The 24,365-nt window shown below is 30.1% G+C and overlaps 2 protein-coding genes across 3 annotated transcripts in view; both read left to right on the top strand.

The window, feature by feature from the left end:
* LOC105147386 (voltage-dependent calcium channel type A subunit alpha-1-like) overlaps positions 1-16,242 on the top strand; it is a 42,847-nt gene extending 26,605 nt beyond the window's left edge. Inside the window, exons 17-26 of the mRNA XM_087409194.1 lie at positions 214-297; positions 3,341-3,445; positions 3,636-3,701; positions 5,616-5,707; positions 8,503-8,978; positions 9,305-9,409; positions 9,480-9,589; positions 10,886-10,924; positions 14,057-14,190; positions 15,068-16,242. Coding sequence (XP_087265320.1) covers positions 214-297; positions 3,341-3,445; positions 3,636-3,701; positions 5,616-5,707; positions 8,503-8,978; positions 9,305-9,409; positions 9,480-9,589; positions 10,886-10,924; positions 14,057-14,190; positions 15,068-15,263 — 1,407 coding nt within the window. The 3' untranslated portion in view covers positions 15,264-16,242. The remainder of the gene's footprint in view (positions 1-213; positions 298-3,340; positions 3,446-3,635; positions 3,702-5,615; positions 5,708-8,502; positions 8,979-9,304; positions 9,410-9,479; positions 9,590-10,885; positions 10,925-14,056; positions 14,191-15,067) is intronic.
* A 3,260-nt stretch (positions 16,243-19,502) lies between these two features.
* On the top strand, positions 19,503-24,254 carry LOC105148803 (thymidylate kinase). 2 transcript variants are annotated; one of them, XM_087409400.1, is made up of 3 exons: positions 19,503-19,734; positions 20,158-20,429; positions 23,562-24,254. In XM_087409400.1, exons 1-3 carry the CDS (start codon positions 19,608-19,610, stop codon positions 23,703-23,705), a joined length of 543 nt encoding a protein of 180 aa, XP_087265526.1. In that variant the 5' UTR covers positions 19,503-19,607; the 3' UTR covers positions 23,706-24,254. The 2 variants fall into 2 exon arrangements, with proteins under 2 accessions (XP_087265526.1, XP_011059048.1); XM_011060746.2 differs by lacking the exon at positions 23,562-24,254 and having other exon boundaries at positions 19,506-19,734; positions 20,158-20,933.
* Positions 24,255-24,365: the final 111 nt, after the last annotated feature.

Raw genomic sequence — 24,365 nt, forward strand, 5'->3', positions numbered from 1 at the left:
CTTCTTTGCAGTTTTTATTTATTCTTGTTTTTAGTGTCTTGACTTTGCTCATGTACAGAATCGTATATCGATATTTAAAGTTTTGATTTGCATTTGTTGCGATGGAAAATGTGTCAGAGCTGTTTAGCGAGCTTCGGGGTAGAAATAAATATTCAATTGGGGGATGATAAGATCATTTTGCTAATTAATTCTTTTGATTGTTTCCGCGAGCAGAACTTCTTCAAGGATACTTGGAATATCTTCGATTTTATGACGGTGATCGGCAGCATTATAGACGCCATCATGATCGAGTTGGGGGTATGTAGAGCACCGGAACGTAGGAAAAAAGAGTATAAATTTGTTAATTGCGTTTTAGCTACTAAAACCCGTAATAGAAATCTTCCAGATGTAAATATGTAATCGGGAATCTTCCAGGAAACCCAAGGCTAGGCTGTGATTACGATAGTTGCTTGCTCTGATGAAAAGTTCATTCCGACGAAGTCGCATCAAATGTCAGAATTGATCTTTTATGTTGATGCAAATGATGATATCATAAACAAATTAGATAAGAAGCTACATTTTGATATATTTGATGTAGGGCAGATATAACTAATTGTATAAAACATAGAGAAAACATTATTATAATGAATGTTTAATTACTTTAAAAATGTATAATTAATATATGTTGAGACTTGATGATTGAAGATTAAAAGTTTATTAATTAAAGATTTATGCATGCAAAGAACTTCATATTATATATTTTTTATTTAAAAGAAATATATTATTATCGTAAGATTTTAGATTTTCGAGACTTTTTAATTATGTCATATCATTGCGACTGTTTCAATATGCTTACATTAATTCTTATGTTTGAGACGAATTTGGAATGTCACTTTTTTGTCGGAACATTTATAATAGTGGCCCTTAATCGTCATGGCAGTGTTGTTTGATGTATACCTTTATCTTTCGTTTAACTCTTTTGCTGCTTACTTAGATTCGAGCAAAGTCCGTGTGACGAACTAGCAGATAAATTACAAAGTATCTCGAACACCTTTGTACGTATTACCTTTTAGCTTCGTGCCGCATTCATACGCTACATACATTACATTACATTTGCACAGTATACATTTACTCAATTATATAATGAAACATCTACATGTACATAAACAGGAACATGTTCCCAATACCAATCCTTTCCATTCTTCGTATTAAAACATTTCTTTCTACATATCCTTGATATATCCGATATCCTGTGACTTAGATTAATCAATATTGTTTGGAAATAGAATAGGAGCTATATTATATAGAATATTAATTATACTGTATAGAGTAATACTGTATAGAGTATTGCTCGAAATATTTCTTTAAATCACATAGTGACGTTGATTATTTCCATTCCATTGATATAGCAATACAATTTAGCCGATAATATATGTAGGATATGAATAATATTAATTTTCAAATCTCACAAAGAGGAAAGCCAAATAGTGTACCCACAGATTTTATCTAACTTTAAATATGTTTTAGTACTCTTCACTAATCTGAGCAAGTAATATAACAAAATATTTAAATATTCGCAAGAAATTTGCATCGAAAGGTTTTCGTGCGTTTTTTTTTATGTAAATGTTTATGAAATATGCATTTAATGAATAATTAGTATTTAATTAATGCATATAAAAAAATGTTATTTTATAACTGTAATATTATTTCAATATATATTTTAACACATCTGCCACCATACGAATAATCGATTTGTAATACAATTTAATTAAAAATTCCAAAATCATTCTTTTTTGCATTCTTTCGCGATACAAATCGTAAACACTTGAATATTGCTTGAATATGCCACTTGTCCATGAATTATGATGATGATATGTATTGAAATATACATATTTAAAGATGAATTTGTGTGTACATTACTTGTTCCTCCTCTTGTTAGAGAAATATTCGATATAAATATATGTCAAAATCTCTATATATTTGCTGCCTGTGCTTGTAAAATATCTTTTTATAAAGATATGTCTTTATTAGAAGTAATACAGGTAAGAAACTAGCTAGAATTATCGTGAAGTGAATATTGATCCTGATACTAAAGTAAACTGCTTATGAAGTTACACATCGCCAATGTTGATTGTCAGTCATTAGTATTTCTGTTCTCATTGTAATTATTATAAAAGTGAAAAATTGAACAATCAGAAGCTCAATATTTGGGGATGGAATAATCTCGCAATTTCATATATTTCTGTAATAGGACCGAGTGTATTCAGCTAGGTGAAAAGAAGGTATAAAATTACTATCCAGTTTTTATGTTGACAACATAAGTTGGAAGAAGTTACGACATTGCAACTACAGAACTAATATTAAATACCGCGACTCTCTAAGTTTCTATGTAGAAATCGGAAATAAATTCTTTATAACTCCTGTTTCGAAAATCTGTAATTATTATTTCAGATATAGATATCTTTATATATTATTGTTTTCGAATATCTATATTAGCAATTATGGTAAAATGGTGATGATGATTAATATGATTTCATTTGTGATTATTTGCAAGCAAGAGGAGGGAACTGAATTTTAAAACTAGTATTTTCTCGAGACCTTTGCTAAATCATTTTTAGATTAAGTCACTTTTATCCCGTTTATCTATCCTGTGCATGTACTTTTCAGAATACATAAACTATTCGTATATTACACTAACATTTAACAGTCTCGAACATTTTACAACACTAATACTATGAATCCAAACAGTTATCACGCTATGTAATTATATTACTTAACAATATTTTAAAGGCATATGGATGCGGTATTTAATCTATCTCGATTTCAAGTTATTAATTGTCTTTGTAACGTAACAATCGGAAACATGATTCAATCGTTACAGCAAAAGGGTTAATGAAATTTAAATACGTAATTGCGTTGCAATTCAATAGTTAAAATAGTTCAGTTAAATTATTACAGTAAAATATTTTTCATTAAAATAATTAAACTCGAGAATTATCAATACATTGATTTAGAATTTAGTTTACTTAAATTTGTACTGATATATATAAAAAAATTAATAAAATAAATTAGCTCCACGTTTCTCTCGGCAGTGATTTTGCATTCCTAAAATGATCTTCAATTTCATCAAGATTTTAATTGCTCTCGTTTTTACATCTCTTCGAGAGAATGTCAGTTTATATAGTTTCGTTCGTGCATCGTCGAGGACAGAAAAACATAGCACTCCGAAAGGATTAATATCCTTCGACGCGTAATATGCAATGCCAAAACATTGCACGCACGAAACTTCGTTCTGGCGTGCAATAAGGAGTCTGCATTTTGTGGGATCGGCATTAAGTGCAATTTTCTCTGTCCCCTGCAGGAGAACCTCAACATCGACTTTCTGAGGCTCTGTCGCACCGCCAGACTGCTCAAACTACTAAAACAGGGGTTAACGATACTCCGGACCTTCGTACAATCCTTTAAAGTAAGCACGTCTTGTTAAATTAAATTCTAATTTTTTAATTTATTTTGTATCTCTTTAATTTATACGTGCCAACAGCGGTTATTATTTTTTTATCTTTCAATATCCTTGATCATTATAAATTTTGCTTCATTCATCATCAACTTCTAGGATTAATTATCGAGATAACAATAATAAACCTATTTTTTTCCAGACTCTACCGTACGTTTGTCTTCTCATAGCAATGCTGTTCTTCATCTACGCTGTCATCGGTATGCAGGTATGAATCCTCTTCCATAGCTTCGATTTCTCACGAAGTTCCTACGTATTTGTTCTTTAAATGTATTTTTGGGGGATAATGTGCAGGATTGAAGTAATATGATCTTTCAAAGAAGATTTAAAATTAGCATTAACATTTAATGAAATTTAATTAGCAAATATATGTAATGAAATTTCGCAAGATTAAAAATATTATATAGACATATACATAAATTGAATAATATTTCTCTTACATTCTACGTGAAAGATACGGAATTGTTTGTCGTCTTATACAGAAAAGATTTTCAAAGATTTTGGTAGGTAATTGATTCTGTGCGGAAAAAATAGCAGCTTTAATTGATTAAGAAACATAATTGACCAATGATCTTCAAAATCGATGGCTTATCTACAAAATAAAGAACTATCACTAGCGTGCAATGTCATTTAGATATTTCTCTAAAAACGAGAACCGTGCAATTATCTCAGCTTCGAATTGGGTGAGAAACGTGTCACAGTGATCTCGAAGTAGTTTCCAGCACGCGTAACCTTGCAGATTGAGAATTTTAAATGACAGATAGCAGATCCCCCAGGTAGCCATTAAGTGACCCTGCCTTTGCTGGCATGAAATTGTCCGTTGTCAGGTCTTTAGCAATATATCAGAACAATCCGGAAATAGTGATCGATGATTACAATAACTTTCAATTCTTCTTCGCCGATCTTATGTTGCTTTTTCGATGAGTCGAGCAGCTAGATTGACGGCGACAAATGAGATGACCTCTGACTTATCGGCTAGTCCAATTATCATTTCTCTTTCGTACAATAAAAACATTTTCTAAAATAAGCTAATGGTTTTATTATCTTTTAAAAATAAAAAAGATTTTTCTTTATTTGTTTGCTCAAAATTTATCTTGGTATGTGAGAGGGAAATGATTTTAATGCACAGCTGGTTTATCATCGCGATCTTTTACGATTTAGCAGGATAATATTGTATTATAAAAGGAATCTACGATGTTATGGAAGTCTAGAAAGATTTTCATATCGATCATTATAAAAAAAACTGCGTTAAATGTGTTTTTACAACATTTAAAAATTTTATGACAAAAAACTATTTTTCTATAAAGGAAAATAGTTTTATAGTATGATTGCAATATATTGATCATCAGCCATTCTTTTCCGGTCCCCAAGAAGCATTGTTAAAGATCTCGCGCGATACTGATGGAAGATATGTCATCGACCGTAGAGTTGAAAAGTTGAAAAGAATATATATAAAAGTGTGATCGTCGTAAATTATCTCTAGAGTAATGCTTTGCTGGCATGAGAATAAGCTGCTCGACGTGTTAATCTGTTGTGACTCATCCTAATTAGTAACAACCCTATAGATGCCTGCGTTAAGTTAAAGTCTTAATTAAGTTTTAATTAAGGTGGTACTTGAGAGAATGAATTTTATAATAAATATTAGTTAATATTTTATCGCACAAATGTATAATCTTTTATAAACTTACACTTGTTTATAACTGATATATCGCTATGAAATCATCCACAAAAAATTAATTATTAAAATGTTATTAAAATAAAGTTTTTTAGAAATCAGAATTTTTAGTGATATAAATTAACGTAATTTAATCATTTGTTTTAACCCACAAATTTTGTTTATACCTTAGTTCTCTCGAGTACACCGTGTTTTTATTGAAAGAAAAAGTATCAGAAACTGTAGTATTAGAGAATTGAATATTCTATAATACTCATTATACACGCATACACAAAACCGTGATCGAAGCGATAAAATTAGATCATTCAACGAGAAAGAAAGCAGAGGACATTCCAATTATTTTTGATGTTTCTTTATTATTAAAAAAAAAAAGCATATTTGGTGACACAAATTTATAATGCCGCTTGTGGCTTTTGGCTGCGGCCCTCTTCTTTCTGTGGGTCTCAGGTATTCGGTAACATCAAGCTGGATGCTGATACCTCTATTACGAGGCACAACAATTTCCAAAGCTTCATACAAGGTCTGATGCTACTTTTCCGGTAAGTAACGCCACGCAAGAGGAATTTAGCTAACTGTTTAGCCATTGAATTTGATCACGTGACTATCAGCGCGATTTGCAAAACAATCGAATGAGCTTTCACGCTCAATATCTACGGCAAGCTACCTATCATTTATCATTTTATTACGAGCACGATGCGAAAGACGATCCAAGTTTCCTCGGATTGTGATGCGAAAGCAAATTGATCTTTGGTGATGTCTACGTGACGAGGAATTAATTAATTGAATCACTTATGTGTCGTTAGGCATGTATCGTAAATATTGTACAAATTGATTGCATTAATTTATTTTGTCTGAAAAAATTTCAAAGATTTTCATTTCTCTTAGATATTTTTACTACATCCAAAAAGATTTGTAATGATTTAATTATATCAAAATTTTCAAAAAATATTCAGATATTTTATTAAAATTACATTTAAGTTAAAATATTAGTACTATAATATATCCAGTTTAAAAATATTAAACCATTTTTTTGTAAGTGTGCATTAATTTTAAGGGATTTTTTTTGGTAAAAATACGGCCTTATTGTGAAAAAATGGTTGCAAATTGATCATTCAAAATATGTCCATCGGTAGCCACTTCTTTTTCCCATCTATCTAGTAATATGTGGATTCCACGTCGAAAGAACGACACATCTTTTGAGGTTATCCACGAATAGACCCGTTTTTGCTCCAATGCTCGATCAATTGCATCAATTGTTGTGGGTAGCGTTTCCCAGTGATGGGTTGGAGCAGCTCATAATACACTACACCCAACTGATCCCACCAAATATGAATATTCGGTTTTGCCGTCGATGTTGCTGATTCACCTGGCCTGCATCATGATTTTTTACACTTCAGATTATCGTAGCGTATCCATTTTTCATCATCCGTCACGATATGATGCAAAAAATTTTTTCTTTTGTGTCTGTGAAGACATGTGCAACAATTCAGGTCATTTTGCGCGTCCCTCAGTCAACGGCACCCAATTTCCTTGCTTTTGAACCATTCCAATGGCCTTCAAACGTCTGGAAATCGTTAATCGATCAACATTTAATGATTCTGCAAGTTCTTCTTGCGTTTGACTAGGATGCGTTTGACTTGATTGAGTAGAGCTTCCACTTTCTCATCTTCGAACTTTTTCTGGCCTTCGTTCCTTTTCTTCTGTGTCAAAGTCATCTTTTTTATAGCGTCGAAATCAGTACTCGTTGAAATCGATGGAGTATAATCACCATAAGCTTCCGACAGCATTCGTTGACTTTCAGCAGCACTTTTTTTCAAGTGGAAATAAAAAAGCAAAGGTTCCCGCAAATTGCGTTTTGTTGGTACAAAATTCGACATATTCAATGCTCAAAAAAATAACGTTGTTTACACTTCGGCAAAATGACACATACTGAAAATTAAAGTTATGATGGTGCTTTGAACATGAAGATAGTAACAATGGCCCGATGCGATAGTACTAATAGCCATCTCTTGAAAATCCTTTAAAATTAATGCACACTCCCAATAAATGTATTATTCTCACATTAAACGTCTCAAAGTCGCGAAGTCTTCTAATTATTCAATTCGTATTATTTACGGATGTATGTTCACAACAGACCTTTTCGCTTCGATCCAACCATATAAAATTCACAACACTAAATCGAGCACAAAAGCAAAATCAGGCTATACGACATGACATATTCAGAGCAAAGACAGAAAACAGAATAATACACAGCAGCCACGTGTAGAATTGAGTTCGTCGTATTAAGTTCGCAATATCCAGCTCGCCTTTCATGTTACATAAAATATTAGACCTTATGCATGCCGCGCTTGCAAAGAGACTGGAACCCAATTACTTGTTCTCCTCAATCTCGAAGCAGATATACGAAAACATTATCGGTTAAAAAAATTGTATTATAAAAATTGTTATTAGTTCTTAACAACGATTTTGAAATAAATTTTACATTAAAAAATAGTTAATAATGATTTTTATTTCTATATAATTTCTATATGCAATATGAAATATATATATATATAGAAATTTAGTAAAGTATTTAAAATCTTAAAGAGAAGATTGTAGAAAACTGAAAAGATTATAGAAACTAAAACATATGCGCTGCAAAAGATATAATATCATAATTCGCCAAAATATCGCATGAACTTTTGTAATTTTTCAATTCAATTTGATTTGCGATTGCAAATAGATGCTGCTTAATAATATTAGATTGTTTGTATAATACAAAAGAATTATACTTGAGACTAAATATTTATGATATAATCTGCACAATAAAATTAATTTATTTCCCGACTGTTTAACGGTACAAAACGAGATAAATGTTTCTTGTAATAAGAGTTATTATATAATTTTATTTTTAATTGAAATCTTAAAACATTTTGGTATGCCTAATTTGGAATACTTAAAACTATTATCAGAGAGAGAGAGAGAGTTAGTTCTCTAATGAATTGGCATATTAAATCAAAACAAAATTTTAATTTTTATTATATATATATATATATATATATATATATATATATATATATATCTTAACAACGAATTTGTACAGCTGTAGATATCTATTCTCAAGTATAAAAAGTCGCCATAACTTTCGCAATTAACTAATCTCATAGCAACTTTGTTAAGCATTATCGGTTAATTTAGAATTGGAAGATCTGCATGCGGTTGGGAATATTAGCATAATAATCGCGGCTTTTCTGGCGTATGCGATGCGCTAGGTTGCTGAAGTATTCACAGTTCTCGTTTCTATTGACATGACATGAAAAGCGTAATAGAAATGCTCAATATGCGATTTTCTCAGGTGTGCCACGGGCGAGGCTTGGCCAAACATTATGTCATCCTGCGTAACTGACAGTCCCTGCGATCCAAAAGCGAAGTCCAAAAGTTGTGGCTCCAACATTGCCTATGCTTACTTCGTGTCGTTCATTTTCTTCTGTTCATTCATCATGCTGAATCTCTTCGTCGCCGTCATTATGGACAACTTCGATTACCTCACGCGGGACTCGTCGATCCTGGGCGCACATCATCTCGATGAGTTTGTGCGGATCTGGACTGAATATGATCCAAACGCCACTGGCAAGATCCACTACACGGAGATGTACGATATGCTAAAGAATATAGATCCACCATTGGGGTTTGGCAACAAGTGTCCAAATCGACTTGCGTATAAGAAGCTCATTAGAATGAATATGCCAGTGGACAGTGATGGCAAGGTGAACTTCACGACAACAATGTTTGCACTCATTCGTGAGAATCTCAGCATAAAAATGCGATGCGGTGAGTTCATAGATATTTTTGCAGCGTAGAAAAGGGAAATGGTTATTTTGCAGAAAACAATTGTTGATTAATGTAATTTTTCTCAATTCTTGTATCTTTCATGTGTAATGAAGTCGAAGATATTTTAAGAAACACATCTTTCATTCTTATAAAAATATTTTCTAAAATTACATCATAGCATGAACATATATAATATTATCAGAAAATAATATATTTTAAATATCTTATTATACATTTATTTCTTTATTTTTTAAGTTTTTTTACGTTTTATTTTTTACAATACCAATTAATTATGCAAATAAGTCCAACCCTTCATTTCGTTTCAGCCGATGAAATGAATCAAGCCAATGAAGAACTGCGGAACACGATCAAAAGTATTTGGCCTTTACAAGCAAAAAAGATGTTGGATCTTTTGATACCTAGGAATGAAAGTAAAATTCGCTTTTCTCTATCCAACAAGATATATTTTGCAACATCTAATAATTGTGCAATTTCTTCCAGAATTGAGTAGAGACAAGCTCACCGTGGGTAAGATATATGTCTGCCTTCTGATACTCAAAAATTGGAGGTTGACGAAGTTGAGAATTTGTCAGCTAAAGTCTACCGAACAGGTCAGTCCCTTTTTTTTCTGTCAAATTAACTATATATTTTTCACGAGAACGATAGCCAATCCTAAAGATGCATTTCTAATATTAAGTTTCTTTCATGGTCCTTCATTTATGATTTTTTTTTATTCCGTTCGATTTTCCTGTTAAACAAGTTTGTGAAATGAAAGTACGGTATAAATCGATATAAATAAATACTTATTAAATAAATGTAATTCTATCTTGATTATTTAAACTATCACTGCAAAAGAAACAAATTGAAAAATCAAAATGAAGGATCTCAATGAAGAATGAAATGAATGATTGTCGTTGGCTTTCTCGTGATAGGGCAGCCCGCGAATAAATTTACGAATAGAGTATTTTTTGAAAGTCTCATGTAGTCTAGCTTGGTAACTCGGAGCTTTAATATCATCATGAAACTTTTTCGAGTACAGATAGAGAAATCTCTAAAAGATAAATATACTCGAATAATTAATTTAATTTTATTAGACTCTGCTAAATATTTAAATTGTAGTCTTCATATCTTACGAATAAATTTATATCAAAGTTTTACTGGAAATAAATAAATCTAATTATATATGAAGGAATTAACGTTACAAGAAGAAAATAATGCCTTTCCACTTATGTGATCCAATTAAAAATGGGACTACAGAAACAAACTATTTAGTCAAATTATTTATGCACAATTGTTCTCTTTATTTATATTAGCTAAGTCAATGTTTGTAGAAACAATTAGATGTGATATTACTTGGACATTGTATTTCGAAATTTGTACAAATAATTAATATAGATTATATATATATATATATATATATATATATATATATATATATATATATATACATATATATCTGCTTTTACTCTATCGATTGCTATTAATATGTTTTAAATAATTTATTAATATAAATCACTTTTAAGATTAATGACATCGATATTGAATTGAAAAAAGTTATATTTATATCAATAAAAGAATTTAATTTAATGACAATCGGTAGATCGATTGGATAACAATATTTGTATATCATAGAAAGCCTAAAAATATTGAATGGATTTCAATTAGATTATTAGATAACAAAGAACACAATATTTATTATTTTTTAATTGAGTATCTCTAGAACAACAAAATAATTAGAAATTTTAAAACGGATTAATGACATCTAAAGAATAGCAGTTAACAGTAATAATTAATTTGCACACAGTAATAAATAATTGATTGAATTATTTTTTAAATATATTCAAAACCGGAAGGATGTTCACATAATTTTCAATCATCTCCTTGTGTCTTTTCTCTTTATTTTCCAGAATGATGACAATAGTGCTGGACGAAGTCCTGCAGCCAAGGTACAATAGTACTTGCTTTTTCTCTTACTTATTATCTTACTTATTATTATCTTATCTTAACACTGTTTTGTTTTTTTTTCTTTGGCTATACAATTTGTGTTTTTAAATTTTAATCACATTCATCCGATTCGCATTAATATTGCAAAAGTTTCTTCGATCTCTTTATCAATATCTAACTCTAATATTTTCATAAAAATAACTCATTACTACTTTAAAAAAAGAAACGAATCTTTTACAGCATATAATTCATTTTTTTCTAAAATAACACTTTTCACAGTCCAATTTTTCCTACTTCACTCTTCACTCACATTATCCAGAGGCACACACAATGAATGCAAAAAAATGCTTCGCGCATATGCAAAGTCTCACCTAATACAATTTACATGAATTTACATTTTTTTTTAAGATAAATAAATAATCTTTTATATATTTTGATAACATTTTTTATCTCTTTGATATTTTAAATAATAAAATATGTGAAACACATTGCGCGAAATAACTTGCAAATTAATTTTTATTTTTTATTACTTATAAAATTAATGCGCCTCTGGTATGTCTTTTTTCTATTTTACACTGCACACAATTTTTTTTTACTCGTTATAAGTATATACGATTACTTTTTTTCGATCTTTCTTTCATTTAAGTAAAGTAGCTTTTTATTAACATTAATATAATCATGTATACATGTACACATTACCAAAGGTAGCGAAACAGCTATTGTCATCAATATAATCATATAAACGATATCAAATATATTTAATTAAGTTGAGTATGCACATGATAAAACTGTAGAATTATATTTTTAAATTAATTTTTAACTTCAAAATAAACTTCTATTGCTATGGCTGCGTTCGCTTTGCCGCTCATAGTGCTTATGAGTATCAATTGTCTTTGTTTAATATGTATAATTGTCTTCGTTTACTGAATACAAGGATAAAACAACGCTTAAAACGTTATGAAAAGCGAGCACAACCTATATTATATATTTATAAATATATAAATATATATATATATATATATATATATATATATTGTGTGTGTGTGTGTGTGTGTGTGTACACACACACACACACACACACACACACACACACACATATATATATATAAAATTTCAATGTAATATCAAGTTATCATATATTTAAAAAAAATTAAGATTATAATATATGAAGAGCTATAAAACTGTGTTTTAAAATTAGGGAAAATGTATATTTTGAAGAAGTTTAAATGAATAAAATAAATTTATTCATTATATTGCGCATAAAGGACGCAAAATATTCACACAGAGATAAAAAATGTAATTACTGATGAAAGGTAGCGAGAAAATGAATGTCGCATATTATATATTAACACGGCAATACATTTTAGTTTATCTTACTTAGGCACTTATCATATTAGATACGTAATTCCTAACAAATCTTTAATCAGACTTGCACACGAGCTAGACTTTAGATACTTAGTGCCTTTCTACGGAGAGGCTTTTTTCTTTTTCTAATCGCATGTTTCTTTTGTCAAACTAGTTTAAGGATAATGTCGAAGAATAGTTCTCACTTCAATCTATATATCACAAAGGGAAGATGATCTCTTCTCGTAAGTGCTATCACACTTAGTATTGTAATTAATTGTGTCACCAAAAATATTTTTAGAAAATGTGATCTCCCAAAAAGTTCTTATAATGAGATCTAGATAAATGAAGTACGCTCTTAGATAAAGTCCCGTTAGTATGAAATTAGATTTCAAAAAACAATTAAACTCCCGCTTAGACAAATCGAAAATATTTATGTTTAAATTAGATTAGGACGATACCGTCTCAGATAAGCCAGCCAATCGACGCTCTCTAGCACAATTCAAGTTTTAAATTTTCCAATCCTGAAAGGATAATTATTCAAGAAATATCGCGCGGATCGAGAGGTATTGCCCGTGATGTCGTGATCTTAAGCGCTCAAGACCGATTCGCAGTAGAATGGGACGAAATTTTAATTTACATTGGACGGATCATGTGCTCTCATTACTTATCAGTATTGTCTAAATTTCCTTCAGTGCTCGCTGAAAGAATCGGTCTTGGTCGAATCGATCTAGATCTCGCTGAGTGTTAGTGCTCCTGTAAATAATAATGACACCTAGAAAGACAACGCTCTAGCGTGAACATCACAGAAATAGTCACATATGTCATCCGAAAGGTCTTAGCGACTCTTCTCGTATCGGTGCATAGAACAGTTCCCATCCCCTTGACTTTTGCTGCTTTCGGCCTTAGGATTATCGCTGGAGTAACGAAGCAGTCAACACAATCACACGACTGCCTCGTTCTCCTCAATTGTAATGTTTTATTTTGATTCTTTACGTTCACATTCTGGTAAGTAAGATAGCACACTCTTGAGAGAGAGATTCCCATCTCGAAGATAACGGATACTTTCCTTTTGCCAATTAACCGATCGGAACTTATTACCGAGTGCATGTGCATGAGCGAGACTTTTAATTTGCATGCCATTCAACACACACATATGTATATATCTCTGTGTGTGAATTACTCTTATTCTGCCTTATCTTTTAATTTCTTCTGATTTTTTGCGAAGCTATAATATATTTAACTTTATTAATCACAAAAGTGTACGTTAAAAATTACAAAGAGAAGCAGATCGCACGTGTCTAAAAAAGTATCGTTTTACACATAAATTTTATCTTGTGTTCTTCTCATGTAATTGATCGATGTAATTATCACCATGATATTAAATTACTGTGTATTTTGCGATAATAAAATTGATAATCAATGTAAAATTTTACCAATGCTGTTAATTTTATTAATAAAAAAATAAGTTAAATTTATTCAATTGTTACTTTAATTAATCTAAATTGCTCGTATTCCTCACTACATTAAGCATATGAATAATATTTAATTAATCATAGGTCTCTAATATAAATGAGCCAAATGATAAGTCAAACGTGCGTCTGCTTTTAAATTCCGGAGACAAAAGGCATCTCGATAGTTATATTACGATAGTTCCTTTTTTGGAACGCGCAAATCGACAGCGCGATATTGCTAAAGACAAAGAATCGGCAACACCCCGACAATCCGATTCCCAATCCGATTCTGAATTACACAGATAAACTACTAAGTCGAAATCTATTCTCGTTTAGGAGCTTCAAGACGTCATACCATCCGACTCACGTACTGGTAGCCTCGAGAGTCTCACGCACCCTGGTGATAGAGTCCTTCGTCCACATCCCACGTTCGCGCTCCTCTCTAGACGTTCACGATCACCAAATATAAGGTATTGGGTGCAGTAAACAAAAGAAATTTCGAGAAAAAATCGCACTATATATATATATATATATATGTACATACACATTGTGTGCAAATTTATTTGTACACGTATGTGTACGAAGAATTTCAAAGAAGGATCATTTGTAGACAGCCAATTGTAGTTCAAAATATACAGTAAAAATATTGATTTGTGTTAAAAATCGATCAAGTTTTGTTAAAAAAATTTTGTGTTGAATTTTTAACATATTAGAATATTAATTTAATACAATATGATTGTTATTTAAATAATTTAAATTAATATTTAACGTTCCTAGTGTCAAAACATAATTTTGAGTAAGTGAAGGAATAATATAAAAATAATGTATTTTAAAACATAAATTCTAAAATAGATGAACATAAAATACGTATTAATTTAACATGTTATAAATGTTAATTTTACTGGAAAAATATATAGTTTTACAATTTGCTTAAATTGTATCACGGTTTTTTGAATAACTGTTGTACATAATATTTGTAGTAATGTATTTATTTTATGTAAAATTAATACAAAAATTTGAGTAGACCGTTTAGGACACGTGAGATGTATTAAATGTAACACAAATTTTTCAACTGTGTTTGAGAAATGACTTCAACTGTGTTTGACGAATGAAATTCGAAAATTTAGTGTATTTCAAACTATAAAATGAGGAATTAACGAAAGCTATATTCCAGTAAAATATTATATGACATTAACCTCGAAGAAGTTAAATTTTAATATATTCCAAATTACTGAATCAAGGATGATATTCAAAACCATTGATGTCTTCGATTTTCTAGCACTTGATCGTTATACGTACTACACGACGTGTCGCGATTTTCTCATTCGTTATTGTTATAATTTGCAGAAGACACTCGCCAATAATATCTAGATCGCCATCGCCAAAGCAACAAAGCCGGTATGACCATCATGATTATCACGATGGACCAGGGTTTAGCGACACCGTTAGCAATGTCATCGAGATACAAAGGCACACTCATCATCCCCGTGCATCACAATATAATCATCGGCACAGGATACGAGGTACGACGTACCGACAATAATTCCGACCAAAGTCACGACGGTGCAACGATAAGTCTTTTTCACAGAACCATGACAGCGAACTCTGTTTCGTGTTAGTTGTCCCCAACCGGTTTCTCTATCTTGTTGTCTTTTATCAGCCTGGAATAATGCGAACACAGCATCCTTGTATTTACTCTATCATCATATCACCGATATACCTTCATTCTCTTGATGTTATTTCTATTATATATTAATTACTATTGATTATGATTATCTCCAACCGGCTTGGTGATATATTTATCATTTCAGAAGTCACGAAAATAGCGCCATTATTTACCCCCCTATTGCATTCTTGAAAATTATCAATTGCTATTAGGTGTTGGAATTAATTCGTAGCGTTTTTAATGAAAGAATGTTATTTATTTCACATGAGCATTAAAAAATACATTAATGAAAGTACTTCCCATCACTTGTAAAACGCTACGAATTAATTCCAACACCTAATAAATTTTATAATTAGATTACAATCTGTTTGACATTCAGCGGAAGCAACGAAAGAGAGTTCGTGGTCACGGTTTTATAAAAAAACACGAATGTTGTTATAATGTTGATTTTACTCGAGACGGAAAAGCTCTGTGTGATACTCAATATAATACGTTTTTTCGTTCTATTCTGTTATGCGCCTACACAGACTATTACGACCACTGCGACTATTACGATGGTAATTTCTTTCACAACTCTCTTCTTCTTCAATCCCTTGTCTCCGCGATGCAATTATGATGTTACTACATAATCAATACGATCGTCTGGCTTTCATTATTTCTTCGTTTCGTTTTACAATGATATGCATTCACATATATACTCACACAAAAACACATGCAGACATCATCAAAAGCGTTTCTTTTCTGGTTGTTACTCGATGGTTTTTACATTAGAAACGCCATTGAAATTGTCAAGTAACTTTATCAATCAAAAAAAATTGACTAATAGATCGTTGTAGTATATCCTATATTGGATCGTTACTATGATGTGTTAATTGTTAAGTGTATTATTTCATAGGTGGCAGTTCTTAAAAGCAATCCACAATCTATTTTATAAATACTTAACGCGATATATATGATTTAAAAGACAATATTTATATGTCAATCGTGTTTTTACACATCAGCATGTTTAAGTTTGAAATCCTATTTTTTAAATAATTATATTGTTACGTCCTTGTGTCTCCTCACAATGGTACTTGATTGATACGAGACAATCATGATATGAAGCAAAAACATGATTTTTAGAATTGATAGAATTTGAACACAGTTAATATTTAGAGCCGACACGAAAACAATCCGATGGTGAATTTCTCTGAGTTGAAGGATTGTGGAATTATTAAGGACAATTCTTTTATTAGAAAAGGAGGAAACGGGAACTGGCAAGACATTTTAAAAAATAATGCGATAATAGAATTATATTTAAAATTTGTTTTTTTGCGTTTTAATATTTTTTTATCAAAATACTTTTTTCTTTTATAAATGATATCGTGATTACATAATTTAAAAAAAAGTGGGATACAAAAAATTCGAATAATCAAAAGGGATAACCCTTTATTTAGCGGGGTATTAAAAATTAAAATTTGGGGGAAAATGCGAAAAAAAAGTTTGTTAAATTTTATTATTAACAAATTTTCAGAAAGCAACTATTTTTTTAAAATTCGTTATTATCAATTCGTTTACCGAACGTTGGTCCCCGGTATTTTGTGTATTCTACTAAAAAAAATTTTGTTTATTTTTTTAAATTTTAAAATTTTTCCCTTTCGAAATCCCCATTCCATAAAAATCATTTATCTTTTTTTTTTTAAATAAAGTATTTGAGAAATGTGTCAAACAATTTTCCTCGAAAATTTTGATTTTATATTAAAAATTTTTAAAAAAATGAATTAAAGTCTACCAAAATTATTTCTATCATAAGTGGTCTGAAAGATTTGGAATTCACATCTTTCTGTAATAAGACCGCTGGTGTTTGACGGATTGCTTAACTTTTTTTTGCGAATGGATCTTATGAATTTGACGGAATCAGAATACATCAAGTTCGCTTTTCTATGAAGATTTTTTTCTTCTTTGTATCGGATAATAACCTATCACAACGTGGAGGGACCTTGATCAAATTATCTGGATAATTATCTTAAATGCGATGAAAGTCTTGTCGTAAATGTATTAATGACTTTTTATCACGATATTAATAAGTTTTATAATATAATCGCAAGTTAATAATTAATAGTAAGTACGATCTAATTGTTGTTAGTATTTTCATTCCACATTTATCAATATTTCATTAAACATTGGTTTAGAAAATTTGTATTATCGTATGTATTTTCGATATCTCTGACATATTATGCCAGAATATTGGGCAGAAAAAAGACGAAGATTTGAACGAAGTGGGTTGGTGTGTAACACGAATCTAATTTTTTGAAAGATATATATAAAGATAAATTCTGATTATTCGGGAGGGCAACTTGCTCGGAAATTGCGAGTTCTTATATTGTTGATTTAAAATATAATAACTATCGAATAACAGGGCTAATGAGAGCCAGTACAGATAATGAAGCGCAAGTTTTGTAGGTTTTTTAATTTACAAATTCTAGTTGCACTTGATTATCCGCACTGGTTCTCATTAGCTCTGTTATTTATTAATTTTTTGTATTAAAAAATTAAAAGTCTATTTTAATCATTATTATTGTTCATTTATTTAATACGATCGCAATTAGGTAATCTGAATTTATTAGTACACGATAGGACACGATTAGGCAGCTGCTGCATTCAGCAAAGAAAACAGTTTTGCAATTATTGTAAAATTTGATTTAATATCATTAGTTCATTTAAATTCATAAAAAACCTAAAGCAAGAACCAATCTTGTTGAAGAATTGTACAATATTTGCAAAGCTGCTTTCTCTGCTAAACATAGCCATTAACGTATTATATTCACGTAACAACATATATATATATATATATATATTTATATATTAGGTGTTGGAATTAATTCGTAGCGTTTTTTAATGAAAGAATGTTATTTATTTCACATGAGCATTAAAAAATACATTAATGAAAGTACTTCCCATCACTTGTAAAACGCTACGAATTAATTCCAACACCTAATATATTAGAGAGCCTATAATCAGAATGGCGCCATACGAGAGATGACATCATATTTTAGCGAAATTCTGCGAGAGAGAAAGAGATATATGGTCTCAGTCTATCCAACAGACTGTCAGTTTTAGGTTTAGGTGCAACAGCATAATTGAACAACATAGATACGTAAAGTTTAATAAAAATAAAATTATCGAAATTATTTTAGAAATATGATTGGATGTACAATACCGTTTTGTAACAATTCATTAAAAAAAGGATATGTTATGAAAATAATTCCGAAAGACGCCGAATGAATTGGTTAAAGAGTATAAATGGCAAATATAAAAATTAGACACCGTCAAAAAATTCATCTGTATGTGAAGTAAAGTAATTTATTCTTTATAATTAATGTATTTAAAATATTAAAATAAAAATGTAACATAAAATATACACAGATTAATTATAATATCTGAAGACACGGTAATTACTTGGCACTAAGTATATGTATAGTCATCAAATTGGTTACGAATTTAATTCGTTCTCTTTTTGTCGTAATCTTTTCAATTATATATCATTGCATTATGAGTCTAAATCAAATAATATGATAATTACGATATTTAATATATAATATTTTATGAAATGGTATATACATATATAATATTTTTCTGAAATTTTATTCCTTTTATATTATTACAGATCCATTTTGCTCCTAAAATGTGGGAACAGAGAATGAATAATAAACTAGCGCATTTAATAGGGCAAATAAATAACGTTTTGTATAAAGTAATGTGCAATATTACAAAATGTACAATATTGCAATAGTACAAAATAAATGAAATTTTATAATAAATAATATATGTAAAATTTTATTATTTTATATAGAATATTTATTTATTATCATTTTTTAATTTGTCATAATTTTTGAGCATGAATTTAAAATTTAGAAAATAATGCGTTTAAAAACTGGAGGGAATGGCTAAAACATGGCCAATCACAAGTGATACCCGTATGACGTTTGATTGTAGGCTCTTTACTCTTGTCAAATATGATTATGTATGGACATACAGTTATCATCCGACCAATATCTTTATTCTTTTCTGCCGCTAGATGGACATAGTATGCAAAAGAGGAAGATTCGAAATCATTTAAAGGGCAAGAGAGAAACTAGTCTATGTATCTATATTTAGCATCTATATTTAGCATCAGCTGGTATCGTCCAACCACTAGCGTCGTCGTCAGTTCTTGCGATCGTGATCATTTAATATTTGAATATGTATAAACGCGGTGCGTTGATAGTTTTAGAAGGTTGTGATCGGGCAGGTAAATCGACCCAAGTGAAGATGCTGATGAATGCGTTGAACGATCTGCGGATCCCTGCGAAGGCCCGGGCATTTCCAAGTGAGTTGCAGTAAACCGCGTGTCGTGAAATTAGGTTATTTTGCGCGGGAAAGATCTTTCTATTGTAAATATAAATCAACGAAAATTCAGAATTTATCAACAAAACATAATAATAATGTCGAAAAATAATAATTTATGAAGAATATTTTTATAATTTGGAATGTTATCGTTTTGTTATTGTTACATTTATTGCGTTGTTAATATCATTACATTTCCTGTTGTTATGAATGTGGAGTGATTGGCACGCAAACTCAATAAATTGTATAGTGTTGTTTAAAAAAATGGACAATTGATAATAATAAATTAATTTCATAATAGACTTAATTACGTCAATGAATAAAGTTATTCATAATCCAGAAATCTTTGTCTAATAAAAATTATAAGTTCAGACTTTGTGTATTTGAAGAAATATTTCTTTTGTAGATAGAAAGACTCCTGTTGGAACTATTTTAAATAGTTTCTTATCAAAAGAGATAAATATGCCACCAGAGGCTGCTCACTTATTGTTTTCTGCTAATCGCTGGGAGTGTAAGGAGGATATGGAGAAGACGCTTCGATCCGGTACTACTCTAGTGATAGACAGATACGCAGCTTCTGGCACTGTGTATACAGCAGCTAACACCGGCAGAAGTCTTAGCTGGTGTCAGCAGGCTGATTTAGGTCTTCCAAAGCCGGACTGTGTAGTGTTTCTCAAGGTATCTAAACAACAGCAAGAACTGCGTGGTGACTGGGGGAAGGAAAGGTTTGAGCATGACGAATTTCAACAGCGTGTCAATGCTAATTATGAAAAATTAAGAGACGACACTTGGGTTATTATAAACGCTGATCAAGACGAATCAGCAGTGCATGCTGAAATATTACAAAAAACATTGTCTGTTATTCAAGACGTTCAATATCATAGTATAGAATTACTAGGTGACTGAAAAAAATGTTAATAAGTCTGCATGTGTTCCTACCTCAGCAAATTACTACATTAATAAGTATTTGCTATTCTTTTTTAATAAAATCTTGATTATACAATAAATACATTCCTTCTTGAATAAAAAATTATTTTAATATCTGAAAATTTTTTAATCGTTAGGCTTTGTACTTGCATATCAAAAAAATGTAAATCATTGTGTAAATTGTTATTTGATAGATATTATTATTGATTGATGTAATTAAAATAAATATTATTGAAATTTACAAAATTGAAAAAATTTGAATAAATATTTGAACAAATACAATATATTTTTGGATTGCTGGATAAGTTGATGTTATGTTTGCCTTAAAGTTATTTATTTTATAGGCATCCAAACATCAAATTTCGCAATGGTGAAAATCGTTCATTTTAATTTACATTGCAATAAATGAAATTCAAGGACATGAGATAATGTTACACGGTTTATTTTGCAAATTTATAAAATTTTGTATTTATGATAAGTAATGAGAAATTTTCGTTTTGTTTTGAGTAATATGATCTGATCTTTATTGAGAAAAGTGAACACTAAAGAAAGAATTGGAGATTGCAGGTGTCTTTCTCTCAAATAAAGCTAGAAAAGCATAGAGAGATATGGTTTTATCGTACATTTGGACTCGATCTCAGCAATATAAAATACTTTGTCAGATATATTTCCAGAATCAGATCGCACACTTTATATGTGTTCATACTTATATGTGTTCGTGAGATACATTTGCTCCTTGGGGTATGATTGATGTTCCAATACGTTAGAATTGTATCATAAATGAAAACTATATAGAAAATACAAAAGTACTTAAAATATTAAAATACGAATAGAACTGCGTATTATTATTTGTAACAATATTAATAGTACAAGGCAATAAAAATGTTTATGTTATACATATATAATACAAATTTGATAATATCAAAATTTTATTATATTTTATTATAATATATATGTATATCTTTGACATAATATGGATTATATTTATTATATTTATTCTGTTACGAGGAAACGCATGGAGAGGTTAAAAAGCGAGAATTCCTCTCGACAATGAAACTCGAAGATTAACTGTCGATTCCTTTCTCTTTAACAACCTAATTATAGTAATAATTAAAGAATCTCATATCTTTCCAGGTTATAATCTTAGGTATAATATAATGCACATACGAAAAAGAAAGAAAATAACAAATAAAAAAAATTGGAAATTGTTTTTAAAATTTTAATGTTTAAAATTTTAATGGACTTTTATTTATGTTCTTTTCCTAAGCAATAACAAATTAAAATATAAGGTCTGTTATATTAAACGAGCAATGTTAAAATGACCGATAAACAAAAATATATTTTATTTTTCTACGATGACATTTTTACAGAACGTTTCGAGCTTTACTTAGCCCTCCTCAGTCGTGTATAAATTCAATTAACTTTCTATATCTTAATAAAATATTGCAATAGTTATGAGAACTTCATTTCATTTTCTGTTATAATCTTTCATTTTGTTGTAAAAATACACCATAATGCTCCTTACTTAACAGTCGTGAAACCAAAGTATGTCAATGAAGTTCAATTTTTGAAAGAATTCTTCGGTTACTCGCGAGAAATAGAGTCAATTAATTAAAATCAATGTTCCAAAGTCAGAATTAATATAGATGTACATGGTGTTCATAGATTGAATTAACGGTCAAACTGTGTCAACGTAATCAGTTCACATGAAATTGATTGCGTGTAAATTAAAAATCGAAAAGCAAGTAAAAACCGAAAATTAATAAAATTACAATTTACAGAGACAAATATAACATACTCCAGAGACTGTCCTTTTCTTAATTTCCTATTTCTACTGATTTTTGAGAAACTGGATTTTTGCATTTATGAATCTTTAAAAATTTTAGGACTTCTTAAAATCGCAATTTTATGTATATTTTAATTTTTTAATTGCTTTAGATGTATTGTATATAGCATAAAGTGGTATATTATTACAAATTATAAATCGTCCAAAGTGCACTTTAACTTGAGAAAACTCGTGATCTACGGTGCTCATATCCTTGAATGAATACGGCAACGGAAATCGATTATGTTGAGCACGACGACGACGGTTGCTAAGTTGCACGATGATAAATTGCATCTCGCCCATATACTGTGTGTAATGATGTCTGCAGTTAGAAGCAAGCACATTAAGTGTCTTCATGCAAGCATACGTGCACTACAAAGTACTGAATAATGAATATACATACAGACATTCATATATGGTCTGAACAATATCACAAAAAATCCAAGGCGATGATGGATCTATACCCTTCTTCAGCCTAAGTCTTGTCCTAAGTTGAAAAGGTCAATTCTAATTAACGCATTTTAGAATGCAATCCTTTCGTCTATATAATTTTTTTGTTTTTTAAAATGATAATTTGGCGAAGGGAAGTCTTTTTTAAATAAAATAATTATATCCGAAAAAGTTAACAGATAAATGAATGTTTTTACTGCATTATGCAGATAATTATTTAGCAGATAATGTAATTAATAATTGAAACTAAGTGCCGACATATTGAAATACAGAACAAAGGACTTCGTTTTATGTGTATTCTTAATCTATATGTATTGCCGAATTTCCTTTTTTAATCTAATAATATAAAGTATTTTCTGTGCAGCATTAACTAAATGTTTTTTATCTGTAAAATTGAATAATTTTAAATTTCAAATCAATCTTCTTTCCTTTATTATAATCTAAAGTAATCTATCCCTTTAATCATAATATCTCCTCTCATCATAATGCTTCCTGACTGTGAATTATTGCGACCCTCTATGACGACACGCTATTAATCCTTCAGCATTGCTTACATGCAGCGATGCGCGCCAGGTGTACAAATCGTATTACAGTCGTATTATTCAAAGGTTGGGAATGTCGTCTGGGAATCGCATCCTCCCAAGCCTGTTACGAATCTTTGGACGACAGCGCAACTTTGTTTCGTACGGAAACGCGACCCGGGGAAATTGCATCCGGCGGAAGTGCACAATAGAGCTCCAAGTCTAAATTGATTCGGGGCGATATAATTTTCCACGTGGGTGAGGACGTGATTTCGCGAATTACCGGGAAAACTATTACCTTCGAACTCTAATTGTAAGTTTCATATTGTTTACTCAATAGTATATTGCGAGAAAATGAATTTATCCCAAGAGAATTCTTTCTTCCTCTGTATACATAGGGCATTGTATTATGTCTTGCAATAATAATTTGTAGAAAGTTTCTTTTTGTTTAAGCGTTTATTTCGTAGTAATAATTGATCCATTATTGATCGTAATTAATTAAATTATCACCTTTTTTTGTGAGTACGTTCATTGACAAGAAACATTATGTGGAAGATTTATAACGACATTAATTTTTATCGTTTTTTAAACTTGCTTACTGTAAATATAATTAGATATTTGATTGCACATGATCCTCCGTTGATTTTTATATTTCTCCAAGATTCATCATTTCTTTTTCTCTCTGTAAATTTAAGAAGACTATATTAGTTTTTGTACTTATTTCTATCAAAGCAGCAGAAAAAAAATAAAAATAAGATAGAATACAAAAAAAAATGAAAATGTTGATCATCAAATTATCACTTATTGCTTTTTATATCTTCATTATAAAATTTCAAAATATTTTATATATGTTGCATTGATAGAAATTTGACATAAATAAAAAATTAATAT

The sequence above is a fragment of the Acromyrmex echinatior genome, chromosome 9, assembly GCF_024713525.1.
Source record: "Acromyrmex echinatior isolate Ae372 chromosome 9, ASM2471352v2, whole genome shotgun sequence".
Taxonomy (NCBI): Eukaryota; Metazoa; Arthropoda; class Insecta; order Hymenoptera; family Formicidae; genus Acromyrmex; species Acromyrmex echinatior.

Bases quoted from the DNA above. Each gene is read 5' to 3' on its own strand.
- LOC105148803 (XM_011060746.2), top strand. From the start codon at position 19,608: ATGTATAAACGCGGTGCGTTGATAGTTTTAGAAGGTTGTGATCGGGCA. The intron at 19,735-20,157 runs GTGAGTTGCAGT...TTTCTTTTGTAG, and splicing joins GAAGGCCCGGGCATTTCCAA to ATAGAAAGACTCCTGTTGGA.